The 16,312-nt window shown below is 41.0% G+C and overlaps 1 protein-coding gene across 3 annotated transcripts in view; it reads left to right on the forward strand.

Moving 5' to 3' along the window:
• RFX4 (regulatory factor X4) overlaps positions 1 to 16,312 on the forward strand; it is a 177,117-nt gene that overhangs the window by 66,368 nt on the left and 94,437 nt on the right. For all 3 annotated transcript variants that reach the window (XM_003269965.3, XM_030821303.1, XM_030821304.1), the window contains exon 4: positions 5,553 to 5,676. In XM_003269965.3, the coding sequence (XP_003270013.1) occupies positions 5,553 to 5,676 (124 nt within the window). The remainder of the gene's footprint in view (positions 1 to 5,552; positions 5,677 to 16,312) is intronic.

The raw sequence follows: 16,312 nt of genomic DNA on the forward strand, positions 1-16,312 counted from the left end.
GGCACTTTGAACTGACGCAGGGTGACCTTTCCTAAGAATACATCGATCATGCTGCTCCCATGCTATAAAACATCTAGTCGGTTTAAAAGATCTCTGTGTATACATATAAGAAATCACAGGTTTAAAATGAGGACAGTAGGAAATGATGCCAGGTGCTGAAACATTTGCTTTTCATTGTAAAGTGCTGGTACAAAGCTTCCTCCATGTGCCCTAGGAGGCCACATGCTGAAACCTTGTGAGGAAGCCTTCTTAAAAATATATAACTCAGATAATGACTCATGTTAGCTAGCAGACTGAGCTCATTATCTCTCCATAATAGGATAGGCTCAATTCAAATATAATCAAGTTGTTAAATAGAAGATAAGGAAAATGGAAGAAGTGGGGAATTTTTTTGTGATCATTAAAAAAACCCAGGTATAATGGAGCATTGTTCACCATGTCAGACTAATGATGTCCTCTAAAAGAGAGGAGGAAACGAGAAAATTTCATCAGATATGAAGAAGAATAATTAACTGCCTTTCCTTCTGCTATGCCTTGGTCAGGGAAGTGGACATTCCAATTAGCAATTTTAGTAGATAGGCAGAACCTCTGGATTTTGCGAGGTTTGGGCAAAGGTGTCATGATGCTATTCCTGTAGAAACTTATCAAGCATCAAAGGGGCCCTTCCGTGCCAATTACGTCCATTTGTTCATAGGGCTTATTAAAATGCTTCGTAGTTATAAGCCACCTAGTTACTTTGAGGCTCAGAAACTCCAGAAAGAGGAACAAAATGTGGGCTGAAATGTAGTAATTTAGAAGGCTCTGGCCTTTGACAGGTAACTGTTTAATTAGCTCAGCCTGTGTGAACCATGACTTACACCCATCTGATTTGAATAGTTTGTTGCTGCTATGGGTTCATTTGATGTGATGTTTCTTAACCATGATCTTGTATTTTAATCTTGACCTCTTGGACAGATTTAGTGAGCACACAAGCCACAAGAACAGCAAATGGAAACTGAGGCACAAGGAGCTTAAATAAAGTAACTTACTTAGAAACTCATGCTGTTTAACGCTGCATTTGAAAGCATGATTTTCACCCTTAACTGTCCTCTCCTTCTGCATTTCTGATCGTGGGGAATGGAGCCCCCCATTCATCCATTCTGCCCAGTTAGGAACCTGAGAGTTTGCTTGGTTGCTCCTATCCTCCTCACATCTGGCAGCATGAGGCCCACACCCTAAGTGTTACCTCTGCCCCCACAACCATTGCTTCAGTTCATGCCCCATCATTTCCTGCCGGAACTATTATAGTAGCTCCTGATTGGTCTCCTGTGTTCATTCGTTCATTCAACAAGTCCCAATTAATCAGCCACTATGTGCCAGGCTTTGATCGTCCTCCTGGGCCACCTCCCCTAGAGGTACAGAGCAAACTTTCCAAAGAATGCATTGATCATGCCACTCCCATGCTTTAAAAAATCTAATTGGTTTTAAAGGATTTCTATCAATTTAAATAATCATATGCAAGATGAATTCTGAATGGTTTGAAATGCAAATTTGTTTAGTGTGTTCATGGATTTTTTTTAGCCAAAATAAATTCTAGGAAGCCTTAGCAAAAATAAGCAAAAAGGGATACTTTTATCTTCCCCACAGCTTGTCATACACAAAATTGCAGTTGCCCAAATTGTTCATATGTATGCATGAGACTGGAAAATGTTCCACTACAAGTGTTGAAGTCAAATCTCTTTTAAAAATTGCTTAATGGAACTCTCAAAAGTCAAAGTTGGCCAGGCGCTGTGGCTCATGCCTGTAATCCCCGCACTTTGGGAGGCCGAGGCGGGAGGATCACTTGAGGTCAGGAGTTCGAGACCCGCCTGGCCAACATGGAGAAACCCCATCTTTACTAAAAATACAAAAATTAGCCGGGTGTGGTGGTGGACACCTGTAGTCCCAGCTACTCAGGAAACTGAGGCATGAGAATTGCTTGAACCCGGGAGGCGGAGGTTGCGGTGAGCCGAGATGTCGCCATTTCACTCCAGCCTGGGTGACAGAGCGAAACTCTGTCTCAAAAGAAAAAAAAAATGTCTAAGATGATACCTATGAGACAGGTGTTTCGTTGTTGTTTTTGTTGTTTGGCATTCTTTTATTATACTCAAGCCATTCCTGGCAAATAGAACATATTAAGCTTTAAATTCATGTCAGTTATTGTTGTTACTGATGATACTATTATTATTATTATCATTATTATTATTCCTATAGCATCCCCAAAGCACTCAGGTCTTCCCGACTCCTCTGAGACTTTGTTTCTTTCAGTCCTCCTGAGTACAATTCTACCACCTTCTTCTGAAAATAACATTTTTATAGTAACTCTTCAACTCCAAGTGGGTGCTAAATTCTTAAGCCAAATCATATCCATTTGTGTGGCATTTAAAGACTCCCTCCACCTCCCATGGTTCTTCCCTTTAGATACCCCTTCCTTCTCTCTTTACTCAGATCAGCATCTCCATCATTCAAAGCACATGGCACTGTCTCCCATCCTTGCTGTTCTACTTGCCTGGAACCTCCCTCCCTCCCCCAACTACCATGGCAGAATACCAGAGAGGTTTGGAGTGAGACAAACCCTCCTATTTACTAGCTGCATGACTGGGCAAATGAGTTACACTCTCTGAGCCTCAGATTCCTATCCTGAAACATATGTATAAATACCTACCTCATACCATACGGTTATTGTGAGATCAAATGAGACCATGGATACCCAGTGCCCAGCACCCAGTAAGAGCTCAACAGATGCTAGCTGTTGTTGTTGTTTGTTGTTACACAATTCCAAGCCCAATTCTTCCATGAAACTTTAATTATCTACCCTCATCTACACATCAATCTCTCTGTTTTCCCACCTTCAACTGTACCTATGGTCAGGAGTTTATAGTAATTAAATATTATTTCTTGTGTATATGTCTCCCCAAATAGACTGCAAAGTTAACTAGGACATAGATCATGTCTTATGCCAACACAAGCGCCTACAGGAGCCAGACAAGGAACAGAAAATAGACGGGGTACAAAGAAATAGGGAGGAGTGAGGACTCTGGCCAACTCTAGGGCACATGTAGCTCTGGCCAATTGTTGTCGTGCGGGAATATGGGTCCAGTGTTGCCAGATCTCAGCTTTTTCAAAAGAAGCCAGAAATCCAGATTCTTATGTGCAATGTCCTGAATTTTAAAAATTGGGCCAACACTGTTCAGGCCAAAACAAAGCATGTCTGTGAGACCCCAGTTTGAGAAAGCTGTCTTATTCAGATGGCCCCTACAAGTTTGTACGCGAGCTGGTTATTTGGACCTCTGAACTCATTTTTATAGAGAAACAATGCTGTGAATGGCAGTTAGGGGTCCAGGCTAACCTCCCAGGCTGATTTTCATTCATACTGGACCTGAAACTTAAGACAGTCCTAAGAAACCTATTCTTTATGTGAAACCCTTTTCCCACTGGAAAACACACTTAGAATTCCAATTTATGATGTCAAAGACATAGATCAGAATCTAAGCCTGTTCAGGACAGGACCATTGTTTTATTCACCACTGTTTCCTTAATGTCTAGAACATCGCCTGGCACTTAGTAAATATTTGTTGAGTTAAAGGTTATCTGTGTCTTTGTCCATCTGTCTACCGTTAATCTGTTCACTGTATGCAAGCATGGATTATCTTGCTCACTGTGATATCCCCAGCGCCTGGCAGGTGATAAGATCAATAAATATTTGTTGAATGAATAAACAACTGAAATAATATATCCATAAGACACTTATTGAGCACCTACTGTGTGCCAAGGAATATGCTGGACCTCAAGGATGCAGAAGTGACTAGACACTATCCCAAACTCAAGGAATTTGATCACCTAGAAAGGATTACATCAACTCTTTCTGGGAACATTTCTAAAAACTATCCCAAGTTACTCAGTGTTCCCCATCCCAGAAGAGTGGGGAGTAGATAAGATGATCGGAGAATATTCAGCACCAGGTTTTGTCTTGGTGCTGACAGGTCTGTGTCCCTAGGGTTGTATTCCCCCTCTGTGGGGTTTGGATATGAAATGATTGAACTGATGTTCTTGCAATCACATGTTGGAATGAGATGAGAGAGTGCTACCCTTTCAAGTGGGCACCTTGGGGGGCCGTGTCCTCATTCCACTTCACTTACGACAGTGCTGGGCCACTTCTTTGGCAAATGCTCTCAGAGGGAGTTTTGAAGCCACTTGAGGACATTTATTTCATCACTTCGGAATTATGCCTTATTGTTGACCAAAAAAATTGGGGGTGGAGGATGGTTTTCCAGTCACTTTATCCCCCAAACTTGCTTCCAAATGACTTTGGGTTGTTTCCTAAAATCTAGTTAATGATCAAAGGAGAAATGTTTTCTGTTGGTGCATTGATTTAGCAGTAGGTGCCCCAGGCTTCGAAGGCATGACCCTAAGAGAAGTTCCCAAATTGTCCTGTGCCACAGTAGTTTTCTTGGGAAAGGTATTTAACCTTCCAGAGTGCCTAGGACAATGGAGGCAAGATTCATTTGGATGCCTACATTCTGGTGTTTGGGTTAAAGAATAATAAATTTTTTAAACCCTGTATCTAATTTTTGTTTATATCCCCAATGTCTAGCACAGGGTCAGGACATATATAGTGCCCAAAAATGTTTTCTGGAGAGGAAGAATGAATTATGAGGAGGTCTGACATCTTCTTAATGCTTCCCATGCACGTGCCAGGCACCATGCGGATGCTTGTCACACGTTACCTCATCTGATCATTATAACCACTTTAGGAGACACAATTCAATCCCACCAAAAGGAAACTGAGGCCTGAGCTTAAGTAACTTGCCCAAGGTCACCAAGCCAGCAAGTGACAAGGCTGGGATGTAAACCCAGTTGTAGATAATCTCTCCTACAGAATCTCTAACGGAGACTCACTAAGAAGGTAATGGGTATAGAATCATTACCCCTAGCACAGCAGAGGAGAAGAGGATTCTAAAGTAATCATGGGGCCAACTTCCTCCTCTGGTCATGAGACCTCCTTTCAGTCAGCAGATCAGTGGCTGTACAGCTGTACAGGCCTCTCCCGGGGCATTGATTTTCCCAGACAATACCCCTCCATAGCATTTGTCAGCCAAGGAGCTCCAAGATGTTGACACATCCTCCTTTGGCTTTTAGCTATTACAAATGGCTCCTCAGGTGGGTCTGTGGTTCCATTCCTGGCTGATTGGGGCACCCACAAGATCCTATGTAGTTTTTGGAGTTTGCAGTTATCTGATCTAGCCAGAACAAGGCCAGGCCAATGACAGTACAGAGTAGAGGATCTGGGAATTTGGGCTGAAAAAGTAGCCTGGTGTCATACCCAAAGGGGCCAGGATTCTGACACTGCCAAGCCACTAATGCCAGGCATGACCTTGGGCAGCTTGCTTTGTCTTCCTGGGCCCCAGCTTCTCCACCTGTAGAAAGAGTGTTATTTCTAAGGTCTGCCCATCTCTAGAGGACTAGAAAGAACAGACCGCTCTTGCTTGGGGAAGGTAACACGTTTTTTGCTCATTGGGCATTTATTTCCCTAGGCTGGAGGAGAACTATGAGATTGCAGAGGGGGTCTGCATCCCTCGCAGTGCCCTCTATATGCATTACCTGGATTTCTGCGAGAAGAATGATACCCAACCTGTCAATGCTGCCAGCTTTGGAAAGGTGAGTCCAGCCTCATCAGGCTTGTCCTCCCCACCACCCCAACTTTAAGTAATTTATGCACAGTTTTAAAGCATTTTAGTTATTTTTTTTAAGTTATCAAAGTACTTACTTACTTTGGTACTTTGACAACTTCAACTTCACTGTAATACTTTGCCATCGAAATTTCAAACAATTCAAAAACATTGTAAGAAGGGAATGTCTCACTTGAATTTCCTCAGTACTTCATTTTCATGAAGTCACTTATTTTCTCTGAGAGGCAAATATTGAACTCACAAGTATGTTACATGGATGTCAGTCAGCCTGGGACAGGCAACCTGCTTGGCTTAGTCATGTGGATGCTTGGAGAAACTGTAAATGGCCCTGTATCCTTAGATTGGAGGTGTGGGCGTCCTCTGCAAGGAGTGGTACTATCTGCATTATCACCACAGTGCTGACTGTTCTCTTTCCACCTTATAATAAAAATATAATCCACATTTAGAGCTATGTCTACAAAAAATTGTTAGCAGTGATCATTCCCATTTAATAGGCCAAGAAAAGCTGTTGGGGCATTCTTTAAGACTGATCATTTATTTATTTGATGGCTACACCAAAAAAATACCCAATTTCAGTCAATACATCTAAACCTTCCTTCTTTTGTTAGCTTCCTTTTTCTATGTGTAATTTTTCCTGCATCTCCTAACAAAAATAGGCCTGTTCTGTACCACGATTCTTTATCAGTTTTCTGAGTGCAGGAATAAGAAGGGCTGAAATGGCAGAAACAGGTCAGTGTATGAGTTTCAGGAATTCCCTTTTCAGATCCCCAAAAGATAAATCATCAGTAGGAAAAAACAAAGAGCCATGTTAGGGCTCAGCCAACCACCCTGGAGAGCCCAAAAATGGAGTGGCTGAGAAATGGCTCCATTCAATAAATGAGAAGATGCTCTGTGATGACTTGGGGAGGAAAAAACATTTTTGTGTTGATTAACACGATTTCTCCAAAGTGAAAGGGATGTTTTTTTTAAAGTCAATGGAGAAACTACCTTGGCTATTTCTTTCATTCATTTCTTCAATCCTTCAGTATTGGTAGAGACTGGCTGTGTGGCAGGCCCTGTGTTAAGTAGTGGCAGTGGGGACCCAGAAAGGAACTCAGTGTGGCTCTGCTATGGAGGTGCCCCTCAGCAGGTGGGAGAAGGGAGAGCACACACGGTGGATGTGTATGCTACCAGAGCTTGGTCAGGAGTTCGCACTCCTGGAATATTCAGTGGCACCTACAAACCCCTCACAGAGGCCACAGTGGAAAGCCCAGATGAGGCCTCTTACATACAGGTTGGGGACAGGTTGGGTGAACCAAAAGACCAAGAATCCTGACTTTCCTGGACTTATTATCTAACCTCTCTGAGCCTCAGCTGCCCCAGCTTCCTCAGGGGGATGTTGCAAGAGTCAACTGAGATGATGTTGGTGGATGATGGAAGGTACTGTTTATTCAGTCATCCAATAACTCAGACATTTATTAAGCACCTACCATGTGCTATTACAACTGTTGCTGTTATGAATTCTGCATGAGACGTCTGTGCCTAGACATAAATAGACATTTGTTAGCTTATATTCTGCAAAACAAACAAAAACCCTCCCCACTTTTAGAAACTCCAATTTGCCTGCATAAGAAGCCTCTATTCTCTTTTTCTCAACTACTTTTGTAACCCTATTAGCTTGTGGTTTTCTTGACCTCCTGATCTGGGTAAAATCGGTTTAAGCTCACGCCTTCACCTCAGCACCCCAGTCCCATTTTCATTTTAAGTCTCAAGCCTGCCCCAAGACTTCAGCAAATCTCAAGGCATTTGCATTCTCAGGGTCACCTTGACTTGAGACTCTTCCTTCTGGTCATTATCCATGTGTGGCTGTTTCACTTAAAGTTAAACAAAATAATAACTTCAGTTCACTAGCAGTTGCATTAACCACATTTCAAATACTCAAGAGCCACATGTGACTAGAAGCTACCATATTGGGCAGTGCAGAATGGAACGTTCCCAGCATCACAGAAAGTTCTATCAGACAGTCCTGTGTTACACTGCAGTAAGCCAAGGAGGAAACTCAGTATCCACTTTGCTTTTCACAAGATAGCCCACAGGAAGCCTCTGTGATCCTAGTAGAGTGAGATGTGTAGGAGAGGTTTACATCCCAAACAGGGTTAACATCCCAAACACGGTCCTACAGAACAGACATCCCCCACTTCAAAATGCTCTTCAGCCTCTTCACCACAGTGGGGGCTTACTGGCCCCGCCCCTGATGGTTCCCAAAGCTGGTCCCAGCCCTTCTCCACCCTGCTGTCTCCCTTTTCTCTTCTTCCATCTCCCTTCTCCTCATTCTCCTCTCCCCCTCCTCCTTGAGACACCCCCCACCAAATGTCTCTCTTCTGCGATCTTTGGTTTCTGCTGACATCTATGCCTGTAGAGGTATCTCACTCACCCCAAATGGCATTTCAAAATATTTTTCCAAACAATACATTTCCTCCCTAAGAAATACAGTGCCAGCTGCTTCCAAAATACTCATTTAAAAAAACATCCGAACTCCATCTTATCTTCAGCCTGAAAACAAGGAAATACTCTAATGGCATTAAGAACACAAATGTAAATTCTCTGTGTAGCTGCCCTGCCATCAGTTTCAAATGGACTGGGCACTGGGGCTGTCCTTCCAGCCACAGAGGACAGGAGCTGCCTGCTAAGGGTTTCCACACTGAGCTTGCTGGATTGAAATCCCAGACACATTTGCCTTTCCTGAGGACTCCAGCATGCTGCAGCTGCCATCTCCTTGAGAGAAAGGGACTAGTTGTTCTGTGAAACTTTGAGGTGAAATCATGGACAGTCTTCCTTTGAGCAGACCCATCCAAACTTATGATTCATTGATGAACTTTTAACTTAGAGCAGGCGAGGTTTGATATTTAAGCTTAGCTTTTGGAGAACGAATACATTGGTAGTAGTCTCTACCCAGCTTGCAAGTGGGCTGAGGCAACACAGACATCAACGCTGAAGTTGTCCCCCAGGGACAACCAGGGTGACCTGGTTGGGATACCATTCTTCATAAAGTGGGTGGCAGCCATTGCTTCGCTGCAAGTGAGATCTGAAATGTAAATCCTCTTTCCAAGTCTGTGGCCAAGCCCCATAAGCACCAGCTTCCAGTAATGCTGTATTGACTTTGGGTCCCAGAATTAATTTAGGGAGTGCAGAGAATGTGAAAGCTTCTAGCTGAACTGGTCTTGTGCCTGCTTTCACTGTTAAAGGTAATGAAAGGTCACCCAACTTGGAGTCACTGAACTTTTCTGAGCTCGCATTTCCTTATCTTTAGACAGGAATAATCCCTCATAAAACTAGGGATAAAATGAGACAGTGCTTATGAGGGCGTTTTTTGAAACTGTAAAGTGCTCTACCCATCAAATAAATCATCATTCTCTAAATGATGGCCTCATTCCATCTCACCTCCCATCTTTCCTTACCATGCTTTATTTTTCTTTATAGCATTTATCATGACTTGAAATAGATATATTTATACATTTATGTAGTATAGTTTTCTCTCTCTCTACAGATATATAGCTAACTTTCCCTACTGCTATTCTATGCTTGCCAAATATCTAATCTATATATACACCTAACATGTGAGTATAGAGAAGCATTATATATACATAATGATTTTCTTTTGTCTGTCTCCTCTAGAATGAAAGCTCTATGAAGACTTTTTTGTTCATGATGCATCCCCTACACCCAGAACAATGCCTGGGACAGAATAAGCCCTCAGATATTTGTTACATGTTGTATGATTTATATTTACAGTACTTGTCGGGGACCATGTGAATCACTTTTACATATGCGAACTCATTTAACCTTCATGATAATAACCCTATGAAACTGGTGTTGTATCCATTTTCCATTAGCCCATTTACTGAGTAGGAATGAACTTATTGAGGTACACATGGAAACTAGCTGTATTTTTACTTACTTTGAAGAATCGCTTTCAAAGTTCTCCGTCCAACTCTGATGATGATGTCTTTAGAGGAAATCCCACAGCATCTGGCCATGTTCACCCATCACATCAGTCTTGGCTGAATAATTACAGCTCATTCTCAGCTATTAAGAAGTGCACTTTAGTCCAATTTAAAACTTCAATCTCACATCTAAGTCAGAGCTTCTTCCTCCTTGTGGCTCAGAATTTGCTCTGGGAAAGAGGGGTAGGATCAGCTTTTTCTCCTTCCTTTTCTGGCTCCTCCAGGGTTGGGGGTGGGAGACAGTGGGGGAGGAAAGGCAACAAGAGTCATTTGACAAACTCATGCTCACTGGGGGCTTCTCCTAGCTATAAGTGCCTTCTGCTATGACTGTCACCCAAATGCTGGGGCCAGGGGTCCTGTCATAGGTTTTGGGGGAGCCACTGTGGATCTCTGTCCACATTAGCTGAGAGATGTGCTCTCTAGCCAACCTCCTACCACCTCCACTCACAGGCTGCTTTGGCCCCACAGGTAACTGAGGAGTCCCTCTGTAGCTCTGTTATTGTGTTGGAAGCTTCTGGCCAACTCACTGCACACCGAGTATTACACCCTGATTCTTAGAGATGCCCAGAGGAGCCCCAAAAAGCAGAACTGGCAGATAGAACAGGCTGAACTCAATGAAGCATAAATAAAAAATAGCTTTGTTTTGTTCCAAGTTTGTCTATGGCTCACTTCCTTCCCTGACCCCTGATGGTTGCATGGCAGATTTAATAGCTTTTGGGTTATTGATTATAAGAGCAAGCATCTTCTCAATAATTTAGACTCTTTTTTAGATATTAAAAGTCCAGTCCAGTCCAGTTCTTGAATTTAAAACTGCAGTCTCACATCCACTTCAAAACTCCTCCCTAGCCCAGCTCGGGTCTGCCTATCTGTGGCTTGGGGTCCCACAGTGAGGAAGGGAAGAGTGTGATCTGATCTTCTCCTTTCCCTGACCTTTCCCTCCTGCTCCTGGTCCGTTTAGGTGTGTTAGACTGAGAAAAATTACTTCCAGAATATAACTCTAGCTTGCCAGGGAAACAGTGAAATAAATTTTTAGAGAACAACAGAACTATAAATTGAAACAAACATACGGTAATAGGGATCAGAATTGGCATGCACATGACGTTGTCCAAGCTTATTAATAGGCAATTTTTTAACAGATGGTAGAAGTGTCTAGCTCTGTCTAATTTAGAATGCAACATTCAGTTTTCATACAATTAAATAGCAAACATTTACGTAGAGCTTTCTGTATACCTGCTACTGTTCTAAGCACTTTACATATATCAACCTTGTCTAGTCCTCTAAATAACTCAATGAATTAGATACTGTTATTGTTCCCATTCCATGGATGGCAAACTGAGTCCCAGAGAAGCTGGGTGATTTGCCAAGTTCACACAGCCAGTAAGTGGTGGACTCAGGATGTGAACCAGGGAAATATGGCCCCAGAGCCCATGCCCTTAGCCACCTCGTTTACACAGGATGAGTTATTTCAGGGCTAAGCTAGGCATGTGTGGAGGCAGGTTTTGTGCACACACTTGTCCTTTTGACTTTGTTGTAGTCATTAGTAGTCATCTGGTGATCTCCTAGGTGATGGAATTTTGGAGAGAAGCCTCAGCCTGTCTGTATCTCAGGGATCAAGTGTGCTGATCACTGCAATTGAGAAATGCTTTCCCAAATCTTCCCAGCTGGGGTGTTCTGGGTACTGCAAACTCTGGGGTACTGAGTACTAACTCCCTCAGCACCCGGATTCATCCATTTATCCGATATTCATTTATCTCATATCTGTGTGGGCCAAGCCCCATGCTGGGAGATGGGATACAGAGTGAAGTCTGCCTCCGAGGAGAAGGCCCTGTAGAAGAGACATATACACATGAGTGACTGCAAAACAAGATGGCAAATGCAATTCCTGAGTATGAATGCAAGATTGGAAGGGCACAGGATTAGAGGGATGCTTCCTCCTTGTAGGGGTGAGAGGCAGCCTGAGAACCAGGCTGGTTGTGGAAAAGCTCCAGGCACTGAGCATCCCCCTCCCTCAGCCCACAACCCTGGAAGGTCCATGAAAGCTAAAGTGGGTGTTTTAATTTCACCAGAAACCTCCTTCTCCTGCTTGACCACTTGTCTTTCAGAAACTCTAAAACAAAATCTCTACCCACACAAAGATGGAGCATCACTGCATTTGGCCAACAAGCTAAGCCTTTTCAGAAAGAACAACTGAGCCTCAGATTTTTGAGCAAAGAGAACATCTCTAGCCTACAAATGAGTTGCTTTCCAAGCATTTGTAAGCTGCATTTCAGTAGAGCAGAGGTCCTCAACCCCTGGTCTGTGAACTGGTACTGGTCTGTGGTCTGTTAGTAACTGGGCCACACAGCAGGAGGTGAGTGGGTGGGCGAGTGAGCGAGCATTACCTCCTGAGCTCCACCTCCTGTCAGATCAGTGGTGGCATTAGATTTTCATAGGAGTGAGAACCCTATTGTGAACTGCGCTTGTGAGGGATCTAGGTTGTGTGCGCCTTATGAAAATCTAATGCCTGATGATCTGAGGTGGAACAGTTTTATCCTGAAACCATTCCTTCAACCTGTCCAAGGGAAAATTGTCTTCCATGAAACCAGTCCCTGGTACCAAACAGGTTGGGGACTGCTGCAGTAGAGGCCACAAAGTGAAAGAATGTCTTCTTCAACTCACACTTATTGAGGGCCCACCATGTGCTGTAGCCCAGGAATTTCCAATAATGTCAGGTTTTGAGCCCTGAACTTGAAGATCTATCACCCTTACTCACCATGTGATGATGGGTAGGTCCTTTTCCCTCTCTGAACCTCACTTCCTCCATCTATCAAATGTGGAAGTTAGTCTACAAGCATATGAGGATCTTACCATATTAGCCCAAAACACTTTTCAACTAGAAATCATAAAATAGCTAACACTGACTCTATGCCAGTTCCTGGGCTAGCCCTTTTCATGGATTATCTCATTTAATCCTCACATACTCTGTGAATGAGATGCTGTGATCTGGGTTTTTTGTTTGTGCATTTAAAACTTTTTAAAAGAGAAATTTTAGTTTGACAGCAAAGAATAAATTGTACAGAGATTTCTCATATACCCCTGTCCCTACACTTGCCCAGCCTCCCCCATTAACAACATCCCTCACCAGAGTAGTACATTTGTTACAACTGATGAACCTACATTGACACATCATCACACAAAGTCCATAGTTTATGTTAGAATTCACTCTTGGTGAATTCATTCACACTGGTGAATTCACTCACATACTGTGAGTTTGGACAAATGTATAATGACGTGTATCCATTGTTTTGGTATCATGCAGAGTATTTTCACTGCCCTAAAAAGCCCCTGTTCTCTGCCTAGTCCTCTCTCCCTGTCCCCTGCCTAGTCCTCTCTCCCTGTCCCCTAACCCTTGGTAACTACTGATCTTTTTACTGTCTCCAGTTTTGCCTTCTCCAGAATGTCATATAGTTGGAATCGTACAGTATGTAGGCTTTTCATATTGGCCTCTTTCCATTCATAATATGCATTTAGGTTTCCTCCATGTCTTTTGTGGCTTGACAGCACATTTCTTTTTAGTGCAGAATAATATTTCATTGTCTGGATGTATCATGGTTTATTTATCCACCTACTTACTGAAGGATATTTTGGTTTCTTCCCATTTTGGCAATTATGAATACAGCTGCTATAAATATGCATGTGCAGGTTTTTGTGTGGACATAAGTTTTCAACTCCTTTGGGTAAATACCAAGGAGTGCAATTGCTAGATTGTATGGTAAGAGTTTATTTAGTTTTGTAATAAACTGCCAAACTGTCTTCCAAAGTGGCTGTACCATTTTGCATTCCCACAGCAATAAATGAGAGTTCCTGTTGCTCTACATCCTCACCAGCATTTGGTGTTGTCAGTGTTCCAGGTTTTGGCCATTCTAATAGGTATGTAGTGGTATGTCATTGTTGTTTTAATTTGCATTTCCCTGATGACATGTGATGTGGAGCATCTTTTCATATGCTTATTTGCCATCTGTATATCTCTTTGGTGAGGTGTTTGTTAAGGTCTTTGGTCCATCTTTTAATTGGGTTGTTTGTTTTCTTATTGTTTTTAAAGAGTTATTTGTATCTTTTGAGCAACAATCCTTTATTAGATGTGTCTTTTGCAAATATTTTCTCCCAGCCTGTGGCTTATCTTCTCATTCTCTAGACATTGTCTTTCACAGAGCATAAAATTTTAATTTTAATGAAGTCCAGCTTATCAATTATCTCTTTCATGGATTGTGCCTTTGGTGTTTTATCTAAAAAGTCATCATCATACCCAAGGTCATCTAAGTTTCCATCTATGTTGTCTTCTAGGTGTTTTACAGTTTTGTGTTTTACTTAGATCTATGATCCATTTTGAGTTAATTTTTGTGATGGGTATAAGGTCTGTATCTAGATTCACTTTTTTTGCATGTGTATATTCAGTTGTTCCAGCACCATTTTGTTTAAAAGATTATCTTTGCTTCATTTATTGCCTTTGATCATTGTCAAAGATCAGTTGACTATATTTATGTAGGTCTGTTTCTGGACTGTCTATTGTGTTTTGTTGTTCTATTTGTCTGTTCTTTTCCCAATACCATACTGTCTTGATTACAGTAGCTTTATTGTACATCTTGAATATGGGTAGAATCAATCCTCCAGTTTTGTTCTTCAATATTGGACTGACTATTCTGGGTCTTTGGCCTTTCCATAGAAACATTAGAATCAATTTATTGATAGCTAGAAAATAACTTGCTGGGATTCTGATTGAGATTGTATTGAATCTATTGATCAAGATGGGAATAACTGACATATTGGCAATATTGCATCTTCCTATCCATGAATATGGAATCTCTATTTTTATCTAGTTCTTCTTTGATTTAATTCATCAGAATTTTGTGGTTTTCCTCACATAGCTCTTATACATAGCTTGTTAGATTTCTACCTAAGTATGTCATTTTGGGGGGATGCCAACATAAATAGTATTGTGTTTTCAACGTCAAATACCACTTGTTTATTACTGGTATATAAGAAAGTGATTGACTTCTGTATATTAGCCTTGTATCTTACAACCTTGCTTATTAGTTCCAGGAGATTTTTTTTTTTTCTTTTGTAGAATCTTTTGAATTTTCTACTTGGACAATTATGTCATCTTTGAACAAAGAGTTTTATTTCTGCCTTCTCAATCTACATGCATTTTATTTCCTTTTCTTGTCTTATTGCATTGGCTAATGCAGTGTGATGTTTAAAAGGAGTGGTGAGAGGGGACATCCTTGGCTTGGTCCTGATCATAGTGGGAAAACTTTGAGTTTCTTACCATTAAGTATAACGTTAGCTGTAGGTTTTTTGTAGATACTCTTTATTAAATTGAAGAAACTACCCTTTATTCCTAGTTTGCAGAGAGGGTTTTTTTTTTTTTTTTCAAATCGTGAGTGGGTGTTGCAATTTGCCAAATACTTTTTGTGCATCTGTTGATATGATCATATAATTTTTTAGCTTGTTGATGTGATAGATTACATTAATTGATTTTTGAATGTCAAACCAGCCTTGCATATCTGGGATAAATCCCACTTGGTTATGGTGTATAATTACTTTTATACATCATTGGATTCAATTTGCAAATATTCTGTTAAGAATTTTTGCATCTATGTTTATGAGAAATTGGTCTGTAACTTTTTTTAATGCCTTTTATCTGATTTTGGTACTAGGTAACAGCTGACCTCATAGAAAGAGTTAGGAAGTAGTCCCTCTGCTTCTGTCCTCTGAAAGAGATTGTAAAGAATTGACAAAATTTCTTCGATAAATGTTTGATATAATTTACCAGTGCACCCATCTGAACCTGGTGCTTTCTGTTTTGGAATGTTGTTAATTATTGATTCAATATACTTAATAGATATAGACCTATTATGTCTGTTTCTTATTGTGTGAGTTTTGGCAAATCAAATCTTTCAAGAAACTAGTGCGTTTCATCTAGATTATCGAATTTGTGGGCATAGAGTTATTTATAGTATTCCTTTATTATCCTTATAATGTCTATAAGATCTGTAGTGGTGTCTTCTCTTTCATTTCTAATATTACTAATTTGGATCTGCTCTCTTTTTTTCTTTGTTATGCTTGCTAGAGGCTTATCAATTTTATTGATCTTTTCAAAGAACTGGCTTTTGGTTTTATTGATTTTCTTTATTGATTTGCTGTTTTCAATCTCATTGATTTCTGCTCTAATTCTTATCGTATCTTCTTCTTACTTCAGATTAAATTCACTCTTCTTTTTCCAGTTTCCTAAGTTGGAAACTTAGATTATTGATTTTATATCTTTTCCAATATATGCATTCAGTGTGATAAATTTTCCTCTACTCACTGCTTTCACTGCATCTCACAAATTTTAATGTTGCGTTTTCATTCTCATTTGGTTCAAATATTTTTATTTCTCTGAGATTTCTTCTTTGCTCCATGAGTTATGTAGAATTGTTGTTTTATTTCCACACATTCAAGGATTTTCTAGTTATCTTTCTGTTATTGAATGATAGCTTAATTCTACTGTGGCCGGAGAGCAGACATTATATAATTTTTGTGTTTTATGACCCAGAATGTGATCTATCTTGATGAATGTGCCATGTAAGTTTGAGAATATAT

This window comes from Nomascus leucogenys, chromosome 10 (genome assembly GCF_006542625.1).
Source record: "Nomascus leucogenys isolate Asia chromosome 10, Asia_NLE_v1, whole genome shotgun sequence".
NCBI classification, from domain to species: Eukaryota; Metazoa; Chordata; class Mammalia; order Primates; family Hylobatidae; genus Nomascus; species Nomascus leucogenys.